The sequence below is a fragment of the Hemibagrus wyckioides genome, linkage group LG17, assembly GCF_019097595.1.
Source record: "Hemibagrus wyckioides isolate EC202008001 linkage group LG17, SWU_Hwy_1.0, whole genome shotgun sequence".
In the NCBI taxonomy this organism is placed as follows: Eukaryota; Metazoa; Chordata; class Actinopteri; order Siluriformes; family Bagridae; genus Hemibagrus; species Hemibagrus wyckioides.
In genome coordinates this window covers 12,505,281-12,523,990 of record NC_080726.1, presented here as the reverse complement: position 1 = coordinate 12,523,990, position 18,710 = coordinate 12,505,281, and the positions used below count along the sequence as shown (strand labels likewise).

General features: G+C 39.2%; 2 protein-coding genes across 2 annotated transcripts; both read left to right on the top strand.

Annotated features, from left to right (window-relative positions):
* Nucleotides 1–3,343: 3,343 nt before the first annotated feature.
* On the top strand, nucleotides 3,344–6,108 carry LOC131367677 (olfactory receptor 52K1-like). The gene has a single exon (XM_058413111.1). The coding sequence runs from the start codon at nucleotides 4,648–4,650 to the stop codon at nucleotides 5,584–5,586; it is 939 nt and encodes a 312-aa protein (XP_058269094.1). The 5' UTR covers nucleotides 3,344–4,647; the 3' UTR covers nucleotides 5,587–6,108.
* An 8,737-nt stretch (nucleotides 6,109–14,845) lies between these two features.
* LOC131367692 (olfactory receptor 52K2-like) lies at nucleotides 14,846–16,406 on the top strand. The gene has a single exon (XM_058413138.1). It carries the CDS (start codon nucleotides 15,057–15,059, stop codon nucleotides 16,002–16,004), a length of 948 nt encoding a protein of 315 aa, XP_058269121.1. The 5' UTR covers nucleotides 14,846–15,056; the 3' UTR covers nucleotides 16,005–16,406.
* The last annotated feature ends 2,304 nt before the right edge of the window (nucleotides 16,407–18,710 follow it).

Here is an 18,710-nt window from a genome sequence, read left to right as displayed (position 1 = left end):
CTGGCCCTGTAACCAAGTATATTATACAGAAACTGCAAGCTGAAAGTACCTACAGGTATACACAGATGTCAGGATTGCTACTTTTATAGCTTTCATAGCTCAGAATAGACATATTTAAAACATTTTTTTACAGAATATTATGGTAAAAAAAAAGCAACATATTAGTAAAATGCCTCAATCTGACCCTGTGTATTGTAGTGTTTCCACAGTCAGAATTTAGAATTTCCAGATATGAACTCCTTGTACTGCAAAACAGCACTGTCTGAAAGCCTGACACTAGGTGCGTTTACATGGATACTTGTAATCCGATCGTAACAGGACTAGAAGCACAATCAGATTAAAAAAGTGTCATGTAAACACATCAATCGGATGGAATTTGCCACATCTGATTAAAATTTCAATCGGATAGTAAGGGGTGGTTTAAACCATTTTTAGTCCGATTGAGAGGACATGTAAACACTTAATCGGATGGAATATGTTCCTGGAAAGTTCTGCGTATGTGCAATGACACAAGAATGACATATGACGTACGGATGTTGATACGAATGACGTATGATGTACGAATGTTGATACGAATGACGTATGACGTACGGATGTTTTCGTGGACTGTGCGCATGTCAAAAGATCTAATCTGATTCTAATCATGTGTCATGTAAACACGCATAACAATCTGATTAATTTATACCACATTCATGTAAATGCTGCGATCGGATTCGTCAATCTGATTGAATTCAGTCCGATCTGATTAAAAAGTGTCCATGTAAACGCACCTAGTGTTTGGCTGTTTGGCCTGACAGTAAATTTTCTTGCTGCATGCTGGGGCCTAACCTGTATGTTAGTCAGGATAATAAAGGGCTATGTAGATGGAGAAGCATGCAATAGGCTGCAGCGAAGGGGTTTAGAGAACTAGTCTGAGTGGCAGATTTTTTTGTTTTATGTGTATGTGTGTGTGTGTGTGTGTGTGTGTGTGGCAGTTGTACAAAACCTTTGCTTATCGTGCACACTCCTATGGTTTATAACACTTCTCTTTGCAACAGATCACCAACTGCATATTATTACTATTATTTCCTTTGTTAAGCTTCAACCTTAGAAAAAACATTGCAGTCAGAGACCAACAGGCCTGTCACTCTTTTTAATTTCATCAATAAAAGTGATATTTATGGTATTGTCTGGGTGGACAGATATGTTTTCCTGCAGTAAAAAATAGTAAACACTATAATAGAAAACAGGTTTACCTGCATTCATTTCCTGAATAAGCTACCTGAAAAACAAATGTTCAGAAGTTACTGGACATTACTATTCCTTTATTATTTGGTGACATTCTACTTATTATTAATGACATTTATCCTTCTGAACATTTCTTGCTTAATCAACAGGACCAGGTCTGCTTTCAATACTTTCAAGCAAACATAATAAATTGCCCTCAAGTGGCACAAAACAGAACTGGAGTGGACTAAGGGCCGCAGCTCAAATTACCAAGAGACCAATTATGCCAGTGTCTACTTAGAGCAGTCAGTGTTGGCCAATTATCTTTACCTGCTTATCTGTAAACAATAACAGAGGTAACATTAGGAACACCTCTCATTAAATTTGTCTCTGTTAGCGTCTTTGTCCCAAATGCAATTGCTTTGTTCATTTAACAATGATATGAAAACATGTCCATGGATTACATTGTGCTAGCAATATTTTATTTTCCTTTTTTATGGTGACCTGCAGTAAAGACATATGAGACATAAATATCTTTACATGCCAGGCCCAGTGCTGTGTGATACTGGGTGGCATTGATCTTATTCAGGTGGTTACTGTTCTTGTATACAGTGAGAGACAATTTATTGCAGGCATATACTGATATAATAATTGAGATTTAAAATGGTCAGAAACCAGTTACATAATTTATTCACCAGAATTCTGATTATACTCACATGTGACTCACTTCATGTACACCAACAAATAACCTAAGACAAAGATTACATTCACACAACAGGCTAAATTGGCCCAAATCCTCCATTTTCTACAAATGTAATAAGTATGTAACTTGCATGACTATGAAAATAACAAAAACACATTGATTCTAACATTTAAACATTTCTGATTTGGGCCACTTTCATGTGATACAGGAATCTGACATGTATTCAATATGTGGCAATGCATCTACCAGGATGAAATGATGGAATATAACAGTGAAGAGTTCAGTAAGGGAATAGTAAGCTAATGGACTGTATAGAGATTTGGGGTGATGTTGCTGTGCAAGCAAAATTATAAGACACAAAATTGCACTTGTTTCATTCAATCTTTTAAGAGATCTCTTCAAAGAGATGTCTTAGAAGATATCTCAAAAGAAATGCTCCAAAGCAGCTTCAAGTGAACCTGTTTGCTGTATCAATGTAAATTTAAAAGTTTAAAAGAAACCAAGGAGATAAACGAAAGTAATAGCCATGGCCAAAGAAGTTATCCTTTTTACAGTGAGCATGAATGCATTATGTGACACACTGTTCACTTGAACCTTTCAGTCAGTTTAGGAGCATTATCTGTTCAGGCTAATGCCAGATATGGGCCATGTGCAAAAACCCCAATAAAACATTTAGATTTGGGCCACTTTTGCCTGCTGTATGAACATAGTCTAAATCTCATCCTAGCATTCCTAGTGATCTTATCAAAGATTCTAAGCAACAAAGGTTCAAAGGGCTCTAATTGTTTTTGTTAGGCTTCTTCTTCTTCTTCTTCTTCTATTTCTTCTTCTTCTTCTATTTCTCCTTCTATTTTTATTTACTAATTTTTTGGCCATTTGTGGGGTATTTGCCAACTTAAAAACTCACAAAACATGGCAGATACATCAGAAATGTTGGTCCTCATGGTCTTGCAAAAGATTTAATCTTGGCCTTGCCAAGTTTTTAGTTTATTTTTAAGTTTGTGCATTTGATGGGTACCAAATATTCAGTCCTAGATTCCCTGGATTAAAAAGAAGGTTGCTCAGCATAATGTCCGGATATATACAATATTAATTAGATTTTTAAAAATTATTCTGAACACTTCAGTTATTATGCATCATCTTAAAGATGACAGTGATATATTTTTTATAGTGCCACCAATTGGCAACAGGAATTATAGCTTATAAACCAAACGTTTACATACATTTTTTAATAAAACTTAATTTTAAACTAAAACTTAATTTTAAAACTTATTTGTGGGGATTAAGAGAATATTTTGCACCGCTGCCATGTCAAGCATGATCTAGCATTTGCCAAGCCTAAAAAAAAAACTTGTCTGATAGTGGTTTCCTGACTTAATAAATATTATTATTATTATTATTATGTAATAATATAATATAATATAATATAATATAATATAATATAATATAATATAATATAATATAATATAATATAATATAATATAATATAATATAATATAATCATTTTTTTTCAAATATGTAATTTCTGATAAACAGTTAAATAATTGATTCACCATGTCAGATGTGACACAGTTTGGTGATCCCAAATATCTGTGATGTGAGTCCTAAAAAGTGCATTTGATTACTGTACTATAAGCAGGGAAATGATGAATTACTGGGCACTTAACAGCAGTTTCCCAAGGTCAGGCATTGCACAGACTAGCTTCATCTCACATTACTCTCCGGTAATGGTAAAGCCAACCAGCTGTGAAACTACAGTATAGGCAGCTAGAGAGGCAGGAAGCAACACCAAGCAACTGTGCAGACTATAATGCCAGTATAAATACTCTCAGTCCTGTTTAAAGAGGAAAATAATACACTAATATCAGCAATAAAATGCAAAGCAAAGGTGTGCTTAGCTCAAACTGCACAGTGTTGGCAGTAACACTTTGATTTTGGTATCTTTACCCATGCTTTCTCAAAGTCTTGCAGACAGAAGAAATGTGCACGAACTCAGAAACTATGTAATTAATATAGAGCTAGGCGTACACAACTGCAAAGATTTTTTTCTCACATAGACATGGAGAAAGGATGTTTCAGACTTGCACTTAATGGAAAGCTTGAGAATGCTAAGAGGGAAAATACATAAAAATGGAGTCATCATGGAGATATTATTATATTATATAATATAAAATTAATTATATAATTACACTATTATATGTTTCCCTAACAAATATAATCCATGCATATAATTACTTATTGAATACTGATTAAGTAATTACTTATTTATACTTATTAAGAATTTATGAAATCATAGCATAATGGAAATGATCAGCAGTAGGTGGCAAATCATAATGACTCATGGGAAAAAACAGGTTATATTTAGAGCTAGAGAGGCCTGAAAAGCACTTATTGCCAACACTGCTAACTTTAAGAACAATGAATGGATTGATTTTGATTGAACAGAATGATTATACTAGAAGTGAAGTTGTGGGTTATTCTTGGTTTTGTACTCTATTATACATAATATCTATGTACAATGTTTAAATGTTTTATGCATTATATATGGAATTATTTTGGCCAGAGCCACGTTTTCTAATTTTTCATCTAATCTTAGTTACTTTTAACATCTATATGATGTACAATATTGTAACTGCACATGAAAATTATACCATAATTCATAATATTTTGTGTTAAAACCTAAAAATATCCAAACAACTGCAGAGTAGTATTTTGTATGAATTTGAAAGTGGAACAGAATGCAGGATCTCTTTGTACAAAACATTTCTTTAAAAAATTTCAAACTGAATTGTTTTCCTGATTTGGAAGAATGGAGACCTGTGCTATTCATTCCATATTTCCTGATGTTTTTGCTGTCAGTTTGTGGAAACTCTATTCTTGTGTATCTAATAATAACACAGAGGGCTTTGCACTCTCCTATGTTTGTACTAATTGGTCTTATGGCAGTTGTAGACTTGTGTTCACCAATGCTATTTGTACCACATATGTTGTTTAGCTTTTTATTTGAATGGAATGGAATTTCTTTGGTTGGTTGTCTGATACAAATGTTTTGCATTCATTATTCAGGGACATTCCAGTCTACTTTATTGTTGGCAATGTCCCTGGATCGTTACTTTGCTATTTGCAAACCACTTTTTTATCACAAGTATATGGAAATATGTAACTTTTTAAAGTTCATTGGCATTCCGTTAATCAGAAATGGAATCTTAATTACCACAGTAGTTTGTCTGGCAGGAAGACTATTTTACTGTGGAAATAATGTGATAGACCATTGTTTTTGTGAACATATGGCATTGGTACAGTTGGCATGTGGAGATATTTCTATTAATAACTTGGTAGGACTTTTGACAGCTTTCCTCATACCTGCCTTAGATTTTGTTTTCATTGCTGTGTCTTATATAATAATATTCGTCACTGTTCTAAAATCTGGTAAGGCCCACTTGAAAGCTCTTAATACATGTATTACTCATATAATTGTTATCACTTTTACACTATTTTTTGCCCTAATTTCTTTTATGTTATATAGAGTAAGAAATCATTTCTCTCCAAGCAGCCGTGTATTTATGAGCACAATGTATTTACTTTTTCCAAGCTGTTTTAACCCAGTAATTTATGGACTGAGAACAAAAGAAATAAGGCAACAGTTTCAAAAATTATTAAAATTAATAAATTTATAAACATGCATGAATAACTATGGTTGGAAAGCAGGTCCAGCATGACTGGGGCACTTCTATGGAGTATGTGAATGACAATTATTAAAGCAATGTTACCAGAAGTAAATAATTGTATATATTAAACATATACATTTAAGCTATTGTTACTATAATAACTGTTAAATATCTATGAGACATGTACAGCAGTACAGGCATGACATGCTTAATTGTGCAATTCTGTTTGTTTTGCTCAGATTGATTTTCCTGCCTTCAAAGTTTGCGTTTTTAAATTATGCATATCTATTATCTAGCAGTAAATTAAAAGCACAAGCATTTATCTGAATGATATACTATGGAGGTCAGCCAACAGCTCATCACCCAAACTGTGCAAGCTGTGCATGGGCCTGTTATGATTTAAACTGAGAAATATTTGGGCAAGGGAGTAGAGCTAGAAGTGATTTGTGTATGCACAACATGATGTAAACAAAAGATATGAATTCCTATCTTTGCCTTCTCATTACAATTAAATGTCCACATATTCAATGTCCACGTTTATAAAATGTTATTTTGTGTCTTAATAAATCTCTAAAAGCTCACATTTGCCTCATATTTAGGAGAAACTCTGACGTATGTACAGCATATTTTTCCTACTTAAAAAAATAGAAAATGCAGTGTAGGAATTTTGCATTGAAATTAAATCATAATACATTCAAATATTTATAAAGCATGTAGCACACACATTTAACATTTTAACAAATTTGCAAGTTATCTTTTAATTTAGATTATTAAATTTTATTCTAATATCTATCCATTGTCTATACCCGCTTTATTCCTAATTAGGGACACAGGGATCTGATGGAGCTTATTCCAGCACACATTGGACAAAAGGCAGGGGTTCACCCTGCACAAGTCACCAGTCCGTCACACGGCCACATATAGATAGACAACCACACACACGGGCAATTTAGAATTACCAATCAACATAATATACATGTTTTTGGGAGGAAACCAGAGTAAACCCATGCAAGCACAGGGAAAATATGCAAACTCCACACAGAAAGGCCCAGGATTTGAACCCAGGACCTTCTTGCTGTGAGGCGACAGGGCTAACCACTAAGCCACCATGCTGCACTTTTATTCTAATATTTAGTGATTAAATTAGCTTTAGATATTTTAAATCATTAAAACCATTAATTCTACTGATTCTGTTACAGATGCAAAGGTACGCATGAGGTAAGGTATGTTATAGGCATATACTGTTTTGGGGAGGTGCAAGTCTTAAATAATGAAACACCAAAATGAAAATTTAGAAGCCATATCATTTAGACGCCCTTAGGTTGTCTGTCTTCATTTATTAACCTAACTCCCTGCAGATGTGAAATCCTTTCTACTAATTTATTTTCTACTTCTCTGGCTCTGCTTGTAATTCACAAACTGTGGCATAACCACATCCCCACTTCCAAAGTTTTCTGTACAGCATGGCCCCTCTATCTCTGACTGCTACCAACAAAGTCACATTTTGTGTTTGGTAAAATTCTCCATACATTCCACCATGGAGCCAACACTGTTCTGACCCTTAAGGAACCAAAACATCCCATCATAAAGAACCCCTGCCATCCACTAGTCATGTCACATAACACACAGAAGTGAATGTAACCTGCCTGTTGCAGTGCTTTTCGCTGTGTAATTTGGTTTATGACAGAAACATTGTCAAAGGCCAGTGACAAAATCGAGGGCTATACCCAGGAAGAGGTCTGAGGAGGCCTGTAGGGGGTAAGTTGGGAGACTTGTTCCTGATGCAGATATCACATGCAGTCAGAAACTGGCGGACATCCTCCTTTATCTTGGCCCACCAGAAGCATTGCTGAATCAAGTAGGGGGTGTGGGCCCCTCCTGGGTATCAGGAAACTTGGAATTGTGTCTCCATTTAAGAATTTCTGGGCGCATGGAAGCAGGTACGAACAGGCAATTAGGGGGTACATTGCTAGGGCCTGGCTCATGTTCCAGGGCCTCTCTGACCTTTTCCTCAATATCCAGAACAATGGCTGCCACAAGGCACTGAGAAGGCAAGACAGTCTCAATGGAAGAAGGTTCTAGGGAAAGAGCGAACTGCCATAAGAGGGCACCCGGCTTGGTGTTCTTAGAGGCTGGTTGGTAGGAGATGGTGAAATGGAACCTCAAGAAAAATAAGGACCAATTGAACATTGAGTCTCTAAGTTGTCTTAAGATACTCCAGGTTTTGGTGGTCCGTCCAGACTAGAAAGGGTACCCTCCAACCAATGCCTCCACTCTTCCAAAGCCAATTTAATGGCGAGGAGCTCACGATCCCCAATATGGTAGTTCTGTTTGGTGGGGGTGAGACGTTGTGAGAAGAAGGAGCAGGGATGTAACTTGTTGTCCCAGGGATTACACTGGGAGAAAATGGCACCCACTCCAGTCTCTGAAGCATCAACCTCAATGCCAAACTGAAGAGAGGGATCAGGAATTCAAATTCGAATTCAAATTCAAATTTTATTTGTCACATACATAATCTACACAGTATGATATGCAGTGAAATGCTTGCACAACTGTTTCCTTGAAAAAGGAAAAAGGAAAAGGAATAAGGACAGAAAAAAAGACAAGGATAAAATATAAAAATACGAAATATAAAATATAAAAATACGAATTATTCGAAAAATACGAAATATAAAATATAAAAACAACAAAAGTTCACAGTATGTAAAAATAAAATATAATAAAAATAGAATAAAATATAATAAATATAAATAAAGTAAGGCAGGGTATATATGTATATAGAATATGTATATAAAATAGAATATATAACGTATAGGAAGTGTAAAATGTAACAACTGTCTTATGCAAAATTATATAAAGTGAATTGTGTGTAGTGTGCAATAGTGTCCAAGGTGCAGACAGCAGCAGTACAGGGTGGTCACGAAGTGGAATAAGGTGATGAGGTGATGAGAGCAGTGGTATTGTCCATCTTTAAAGTGCCGATGTGCATAAGTCCTCTTTGTGTGTAAACGGGAGCAAACTGTGCAACATGTATGTTTATGTTTTTGTATTGTGTGCACAGTCCTGAAATGTGCAAATGTGCAGATGTACATTTGTGTGTTGTTTATTGTGTGCCACAATCCTGTAATGTGCAAATGTGCAAATGTCCGGTGTGGTTGGTTGGAGTTTTCCAACACGTGTGTAGGAGCATAGTAGGTCTAATCAGTTGAGTCTTATGTGAAGTTCTGATTGAGAGACTGTATAGCCTGCGGGAAGAAGCTTCTCCTCAGTCTCTCAGTGTTGGCCTTCAGGGAGCGGAAGCACTTTCCTGACCTCAACAGTGAGAAAAGTCCATTGTTGGGGTGGCTGAGGTCCTTCCCGATCTTCCTGGCCTTGGTCCAGCACCGCTTGTTGTAGATTGAGTGCAGGTCAGGGAGCTTGGTATGGATGATTCGCTCAGCTGATCGCACCACCCTCTGAAGAGCTTGTCTGTCCTGCATGGTGCTGTTCCCAGTTGTGATGTTTCCCAACAGGATGCTCTCTATGGTGCAGGAATAAAAGTTCCTTAGCACCTTAGCAGGCAGTCTAAAGTCTCTCAAGGGTTAGGGTTAGAACGCATTTCTGGTGTTGGCAGTCTCTTCCTGTCTGCAGCCATTAGCATTAGCTGTAGCATTAGCTTTAGCATTGTTAGCTGCAGCCTCGAAGTGAGCGTAGAACGTGTTCAGCTCGTCTGCCATACACACTTCCGCATTCATCATACCGGATGTTGGTGCTTTATAGTCCATTATTGTCCTTAATCCCTGCCACAGGCTCCTAGAGTCACTCTGTTGGAGCTGTGACTCCAGTTTCCTCCTGTAGTGCTGCTTCACCTCCTTCACCGCTTTCCGCACGTTGTATGATGCAGCCTTGTATGAGTTCATGTCGCCCGACGCAAGTCCCACATTGTAGGCAGCAGTGCGAGATCTCAGAGCATCGTGGATGGTCTTATCCACCCACAGCTTCTGATTGGGACACGTTCTGATGGTGGTTTTCTGCACAGCATCATCTGTTAGTTTCCAGATGAATCCCACAACCACTTCCGTGAACACATTGATGTCATCAGAGCTGCGCCGGAACATGTCCCAGTCTGTGTCTTACAGAGCGTCCTGTAGAGCGGCCACTGATTGGTCCGTCCAGTGCGCGACATTCCTACTTGAGCCTTTGTTTATATTTTGGCATGAGGAAGATGGCGGCGTGGTCAGATTGTGCCTTGTAGCTGTCTTTAACTGTTGTGTAACAATGGTCCAGTGTCCTTTCACCCCTGGTGGGGCATCTGATGTGCTGATAAAAGTTTGGCGCTGCGCGTTTGAGGTTGGCACTGTTAAAATCCCCCGCCACAATAAGCACAGCGTCCCGGTGTTGAATCTGATGCTGTGTGAGAGCTTCATGCAGCTCATATAAAGCAGTGTCTGTGTTCACCTGAGGTGGAATATAAACGGTGCTGACTATGACTGATGTAAAATCCCAAGGAAGATAAAAAGTATGACATTTGATGGTCAATAGTTCCAGGTTGGGTGTTCAGGAGCGTGTGAGAGGAACAATGCTCCCGCTGTTGCACCAGCTACTGTTCACCATTAAACACATGCCACCTCCTCTTGACTTCCCCGATTCCAGTGTTAGCTTAGTGGAGGTGAGGGCTGTGAGAGGGGAGGCCACGGTACTGTAATTCCTAATGAACTTTCTATAAAAGTTAGCGAAAACAAGGAAACTTTTGAGTGCATGGCGAGAGGTGGGTGTGGGCCAGTCTAGGACCGCCCTGACTTTGGAAAATTCCATCTTGATTTTAGATGGGGAAATCTTGAAACCAAGGAAGGTGACAGATGACTGGTTAAACTCACATTTTTTAGCATTGTCAAACACCTTATTTACAGCAGTCTTTGAAAGGAGAGTAAGAGAAAATCAGGATGTCGTAGAGGTAAGCAAAGACAAAGACAATGAGGAAATCCCTGAGAACATCATTAATGAGGGCCTGGAAGACTGCAGGTGCATTCCACTCATCCCCCTCCAAGTGACAGGTGTTTCTGAGGTCCAGCTTGGTAAAAATACAAGCTTGAAGGAAGAGGTCATGAGGGGTAATGGGTTAGCGGTTTTTGATAGTGATGCCATTGAGGCCACGATAATCAATACAGGCATGCAGAGACTTTCAACAAAGAAGAACCCTGCTCCAGCAGGGGAGGAGGACCTCTTCATAGCCTCGGTCTCAGCTTGGGAGGAGGTCAATAGCGCAATCGTAAGGGCAGTGTGGAGGCAGGGAGACTTGCTAAAAACTAATCGAAGGGCTGACTATCCAGGGGCAACCTTGGAAAGGTCAGGGAACTCCTCCTTGGAGGTGGGTGGAACGGAGTCAAAGGTGGCAGAACGGATGGAGAGACAGTATGGTCTCCAATCAACAACTGTATTCCTGATCCAGTCAATGTGAGTGTTGTGCCGGATTAGCCAGGGGTATGCGAGAACAATAGGAGCATATGATCTTTTCATCACCAGGAAGGAGAGCATCTCAGTGTGGTTGCTGGAGACCCTTAACTAGAGAGGAACAGTGTGGTGGGTGATGGGTTTGAGGCTGCTGCCATTAAGAGCTTGGACAGAGAAAAGGCATTGCAGAGGGACTAAGGGAATCTTGAGTTTGGCCACCAGGGAGGCGCAGATCAGGTCTTGTTCAGTTTCAGAGTCCACGAGAGCCTTGGAAAACTGGGTTCTGTTGTTGTGGAAGATGCAGATGTCTAGACAAGAACGGGTTGTTGAGGTGCCCTCAACCACACTAGAGGGCCTGTCCTTTTAAATTGCAGTTCAGAAATAAAAGCATGCCCTTTCCCTGAGATGACATTGGCGTTCCTCCAGGGAGATGTGAGTGCCTGCATGGTCCACCTGCATGGGCTCAGGTGAGGTGGAGGGGTGTTCTCAGGGGGGGTGAGACCTTCTCCTTTGTCGGAGGTGGTGATCCATGTGACCGGCGAGATCCATTATGTCATGTAATTGTTCGGGTAATTCTCATGAGACAAGTTCATCCTTAACAGTTTCATCCAAGCCATTAAGAAAGGCAGCGCACAGAGCATGACTGTCCCAGCCACAAGAGGCCAACAGCATATGAAACCTGATGGCCTAGTTGTATGTGGACCATCGAACACTTGCCGCATTTCGCTGGTTAATGAAGTGTAGTCAGCACGGAGACTGAGCATCCCATAAGGCAGTAGCCCATTCTTAAGCTCTGTCTGTGAAAAGGGTGATGACGAACGCCACCTTAGACTGCTTGCGAGGCTTGGAGTTCAACTACCAGGGAGCACTGTGATAAAAAAGAGCTGCAGGTTCTGGGTTTGCCACCATAAGTAGGTGGGGCAGGAAGATGAGGCTCTGAGATAGCTGAACAGTTGCTGGGCCTGGAACAGGAGGTAAGGAAGAAGATGGTGCCAGATTTTGCAGGGCCTGAATGTTGGAAGTGAGTGCAGACAGAGTCTTGGAGATGGAATGAAGTGCTTGGTTGATATGTTGGAGGTCTTGCTGATGGGAGCTGAGGAGAGCACCTTGGCTCTCAATGGCTGTTTGAAGCCGGTGTAGCTCTGCTGGGACCATGACAATTGCTGGATTATTCTGTCAGGGGCCATGTGGCTGAGTGGACCCAAATGCAGAGGGAGGCAGCAGATGTGGGTAAAGAAGTCTTTAATGGAAAACAGAAACGGTCATCCACAAAGCAGTGAAAGTATGTAAAATATAAAAACAATGAGCATAGTTATGCTTATTTTACAAATGAAAGAATAACTTTGTCAAACATCAATGTATTTACCCATTCTATTACATTTAACATTCATTAGTGCATGGGACACATGAAGGGGCAATGAAAAATGCATTCATAAATACACTATTAATGCCTTTGCCACCCATGTCAGGGACTATGTGGCTGAGTGGACCCAAATGCAGAGGGAGGCAGCAGATGAGGGGCAGGTAACTAGGCATTTGAGCTGAGAGACGTGAAAACAGAAACTGAAAAATATAGAACAAAATGGCACTGAAGAAAGGTTAGACTCCAAAGGCAAAAACCAAAAGATAGAAACATGAAAAAAATACCTGAAAAATAAAATCACAAAAATATCTGGAGCAGAAAGGAAACACCCAAAAATCCAGAAAAAAGCAAAAACCGGGGGAAAAAAGGACAAAAATCCAAAACCCAAAAACGAGAGTCCAGAGAGAGTAAATCCAAAGGGGTGAGGCAAGAGTGTGAGTTGAAGGAAAGCGAGGACAAACACAGAAGACGATAAATCAGAAAATGGTAATCCAAAGGGTGAGATGAGTGCTTGAGTTGAGGGAAAAAGCGTGGTCAAAAACCGAGAAATCCGTGACAAAACCGTGAGAGAATCGACCACTAGAAGCATACTATAATCCAGCAAGGAGTCTAGGAAAGAAAGGCTATATAAAAAAGAGAAAAAAGAGATGGGACTGAATGCTTACAAGTTTTCTGGAGATGCTAAATAGTGCAAAATACATTTTCTGCTCTTTAAGCTTGCAGGGTTTGGTTGCCACCCATTGTTTCATACTTGCTTACATGCATGCTCCAGTTTTCTGATCCATATCTGCTGTTTGTCCCTTCCTCTAGACTATTCCTCTAGAGATTTTTGTGTGGTTGGCCCCAAAACTGTTGAACACTCTCCCTTTTCACCTCTGTGCTTGTGCCTCTCTTACCTTACCCATTTTAGAATACAATTAAAAACCCATTTTGTTTGCCTTTGTTTTCTACCCAACTTAAGCTATTGCCAAATACCTTTTAGATGTAGCCCTTTTGAATACTTTCACATTGTCTGGATGAGGGGTGCAACAATACAATGTTTTTCAGGCCATATATGAGTGTATGGTTCATACTCAGCAATACTGAAATGCTGAAAGCCAGAAAACCACTTATAAGCACTATGAGCATTATAAGCACCAGACATCCATTTATGTCATCTGGCAGGCAGCTTTATCCAGAGTGCTTACAGAAGTCTCTATCATCAAGTCAAAGACTAAGAGTACTTTCAATCAAAGGGAGATAATGTATTATGAACAGTACACATATGTGATTTTTTTTTTTTAATAAAAAATGCTAATTTAAGTACTCCATTAGGAGGTAGGCCTTTAATCATCATAAAGCCAGGACTTTCTGTTTAGACATCTAGGGAGACTTCATTCCACCACCTAGGTGCCAGAACAGAGAAGAGCCTTGATTCATACTTTTGTTTTCACTGAGATTATCAGCCCCTCTTTCACTCCATATAAAGTAAGAAATTGCTTCAAGACACATATTATTGTTCCTGTTCTGAAGAAGGACAATAAAACCTGCCTAAATTACTATAGTCCTGTGGCATTAACATTAGTTATCATAGATTTATTTGAAGGGCCAGTTTTCTTCTCAATTCAAGTCTGTCACTGACTCCATTTTTATGTTATGACAGTTAGCTTTTAGAGCAAACTGTTCAGTAAGGGATTCAGTTGAACTGAGTATACATTATGTCCTCAGTCGTCTGGACACTCCAGGCTACACCAGAGTAATATTTGTGGACTTCATATCTGCTGTTAATACAGTAACGATTCCACAGAAAACTGCTACAGCTGGGTGTGAACCCCTCTTCTGGGTCAAACTGTGAGCTACAATTGGTAAATCTGGAACTTGAAAAGTAGACACACTCTGAAAATTGTAAGACTAATTTTATTTCAAGCCTAAATATTACCAACATATTGTTATTACCAACACAACTATAGTAATATTTTCTGAAAGCCTGCACTGAGAGGTGAAATACATTACACATATGTGTGTGAATGGGAGGGTAAGCAGTGAATCAGTGGGGCTTATCCATCATTGTTTCCTCACAAGAAAGAATAGACCCACATGGGACCGCAAGAATAGTATATAGTGGCAAACACTAAAATGTTTCTGGAGTTTCCAGAAGCGAAAAGGACATGTGTTGATTAATTATAAGTCTATGCTTTGATAAAGAGAAGTAATGCCAGATTTGGTTACCTTTGACCAGATTTGAGATTGGAGTACATTTTATATATATATATGTATATAGTTAACATTTTCCTCTGAAACTGATTCATTGAACTGTTGAGCTAGAAAACTTGATGAGCAATGTAAAGGTGTTTTTGTTTCCACAGACAACTGAATCTTGCAAACAGTGTTGTGTAATGAGCATGAAATTATTCTTGGTGAATTTATTATTGGAAGCAATATTATTGTTTTTATAGTAGTTTTGACAAATATACTGCAGTGAAATTATATCATTTGGGAATGCACTATTTTATGATTATGATCATGCAAGGAACTGTGCAACTTGCAAGGTATTTATGATTACAAGATATACTACAAAATTCACTGAACAGTAAATGTTGACAGATCATTCATTTAATTTTGTTATAATTTATTCACAAAAATATACATGCCACACTGTTCATAACTGTCATATGAGGTGGCAGATCTGAAGTCTTAGAATCTTGAGATGATTTTGGCTATGGTACAAAATATTTCATTCACAACATTTACACTTACTGGTTTTCATGATTTGGGAGAATGGGGGACCATTCTATCCATTCCCTATCTTGTTATGTTTTTAATGTCTACTACGTTAAATCTTATACTCATATATTTAATTATATCACAGAGGGCTCTTCATTCTCCTATGTGCATTCTAATTGGTCTTATGGCAGTGTTGGACCTCTCTTGGCCAGTATTTTGTATACCAAATATGCTGCTAAGCTTCTTATTTAACTGGAAAGGAATTTCATTAGAGGGCTGTTTGGTGCAAATGTTTTGCATTCATCTTCTTGGTACATTTCATTCTACTATACTGCTGTGGATGGCTCTGGATCGTTTTTTTGCTATATGTAGGCCTCTTTATTACCACAAATACATGGGAATGGCAAATTTTCTGAAATTCATTATTTTTCCAGTTATCAGAAATGTGTTCTTAATTACCACAATGGTTTCTTGGGCTGGGAAATTGACTTTCTGTACAACAAATGAGATAGATCACTGTTTTTGTGAACACATGGCATTAGTTCAGCTTGCATGTGGGGATATTTACATTAATAATGCATTAGGGCTTTTGACTATTTTTCTTACAATAACTGCTGATTTTATTTTAATTACAATATCATATATAGTAATACTTTCTTCTGTTCTAAGATCTGACAAATCCTGTTTAAAGGCTTTTAACACCTGCATTACTCATATTATTGTCATGACAGTTAGTCTGGTTTTTGCTTTGATTGCCTTTATGTCATATAGAATAAGAAACAAGTTCTCTCCTTCCAGCCGTGTCTTCATGAGCACAATGTACTTGCTTTTTCCAAGCTGTTTTAATCCAATTATTTATGGAATAAGAACCAAAGAAATAAGAGAACAGTTTCTGAAAATTTTGAACCATGTTAAGGTCTTTCCCAAGTAGACATATTATGTATGTGGCATTTCATATTAATCATTCCTTTACAACAACCATGTTACTATATAATAAAAACAAAATTATATATTTTTGCTTTTATATAATTGCATTGTAATTTAAGTTATCTGAAATGAATTTTTAAATTAATAAACTAAACAAATTAAGTTGGTTCCAACAAACTAAGAATGTAGACTTTCATTTGGTGTCTGTGATTTGTAAATTGATTTTTAACACTTTTGGAGAGGAGTGAAAGGAATTTAAACTGGCGTTTTAGCTCTTGGTGACCATGGCTTTGCAAGTGTATCCTCCCCATTGGTTAGCTAGTTCAACAATATTGCCTGCCAACTGCCAACTGGTGTTTTGAATGGTTCATTGTGATATCTTCTCCCTTCCCCCCTGGAGGTTATTAGTATGCTTTTGACTGTTGTTCCTGAGTTTTTCTTCACAGCTCCCACAATGTGTCTGTTGAGAACTGCTCTTGTTTACCTTGGCTGACCTGTTTGGTGTCATGAACAAGTTAATGTAAAGTACATATATAATGCTCCTCATAATACACTCCATAAGGTTTGTGTATTAAGACAAGAGAAGATAAGATAAGATTAGATCAGAGCCTGCTTCAGAGTACACAAGAGAAATAAATATAAATGAAATATAAATAAAATATGCTAAATATATAAACTATACAAAAAAGGTGCTTGAGAATTAAGATAATGTTGTACATTTGTTATTGCTCATGATATTTCACATGGTATGATATGATGTGATATTGCACTTGGTATGATATTAATGTACATATTGTATATATTGTAGATTCAGATGCACATAATAATACAGTCATATAGTCAGTATTAATTGTGCCAGCTCAACTCCCTACTGAAAGGGGATGAGTTATAGAGTTTGATGAATATGCTCTAGTAGGACTCCAGTGTCGCATGCAGGGTGTGACACGTCATTAAGGATCCTGAGAAGTTTTCTCACCATTCTGCTGGTCACCGAATGGTATAACATTTGCAGCATGATTCTGCAGACATTAAAAGACCTGAGTCTCCTGAGAAAGTACAGGCAACTCTGACCTTTCTTGTACAGTGCACCAGTGTTTTTGGCCCATTCCAGCTTGTTACCTATGTGGACACCGAGATACTTATAGTTGATACTTATAGTCCTTCTTCCTAAAATCCAACACCGGCTCTTTTGTCTTTGTGATGTTGAGTTGCAGGTGATTTCATCTGCACCACTTCACAAAGCTGTCCACCATACTCCTGTACTCAGCCTCCTGACCTCTCCTAATACAGCCTACTACAGCAGAGACATTGGAAAACATCTGCAGATGGCAGGATTGTGAGCAGTGTATGAAGTCTGATGTGTAGAGTGTGAACAGAAAGAGAGACAGGACTGTCCCCTTAGGACCACTTGTGCTGCTCACTATGATGTCTGAGATGGTGTTCTTCAGCCTCACATACTTTGGTCAACCTGTGAGGTAGTTGATCCCTGTCACCAAAGAAGCATCCATGCACATGTCCAGTAGTTTATTGTGGAGCGGTGCAGGTCATATGGTGTAGAAGTCAAATAACATGACTTCTGGTGTTGCCTGCCTCCTCAAGGTGGGTCTAAACTCTGTTCAGCAGGAAGATGATAGCATCATCAGATCAGGCTGATAACAGGTCAGGCTGACTGTCACACCTAGGCGGCGGAAGAAGGCCTTCCAGACTCGGGACACGAACTAGGGTCCTCTGTCTGAGACGATGTCTTCTGGGATTCCGAAATTTTGGAAGAGGTGCTGGAACAGGTTTTCTGCAGTCTCTAAGGCTGTGGGGAGACCTTTCAGAGGGATGAGGCGGCAAGCCTTATAGAACCGGTCTACTGACACCAGGATGCAGGTGTGACCGTCTGAGGCAGGTAAATCTGTAATGAAGTCTATGCCTAGGTGTGACATGGGGCATTGAGGAGTGGGTATTGGGACCAGTTTGCCTAATGGGAGATGCCTAGGGGTTTTGGGGATGGCACACTCCTGGCAGCCCCTGACGTACCTTCTGATGTCCGACGATAGGCCAGGCCACCAGAACCTTTCCTGAAGAAGTGAGAGAGTCTGACTGATGCCTGGATGCCCAGTGCCCAGGGAGGAGTGAGCCGACTGGATAAGGTGTTGACAAAGGGATGAAGGGACATAAGAGAGGTCAGGAGGACATTCTGGGGGAGTCAGCTTGGAGACACTGGCCGATGTTATGTCGTCCTCTAGTCCCCACTGAATAGGAGTTACCAGTATGTTAGGAGGTAGTATGGGTTCAGGTTGTTTGGAGGGAGCATCTGGAGAATATAGGTGGAAAGAGCGTCCACCTTAACGTTTTTGGACCCTGGGTGGTATGTGACCTTGAAATCAAACCTGGTGAAAAACAGAGCCCACTGAGCTTGATGTGGGTTTAGCCATTTAGTGTTACAAAGGTATTGGATGTGGTCTGTGATGACTGTGAATGGGTGATGTGCTCCCTCCAGCCAGTGTCTCCACTCCTCCAAGGCTAACTTAATGGCCAGCAACTCTCTGTTCCCTACATCATAGTTTTATGCAAAGGAGGAGAGTTTCTTGGAAAAGTAAGCACATGGGTGGAGTCGTGCTGGGCTACCGTGCTCTTGAGACAGAACCACCCCCACTCCGGTGGTAGATGCATCTACCTCCACGCTGAAAGGGAGTTCGGGATCAGGATGCGTCAGGAGGGG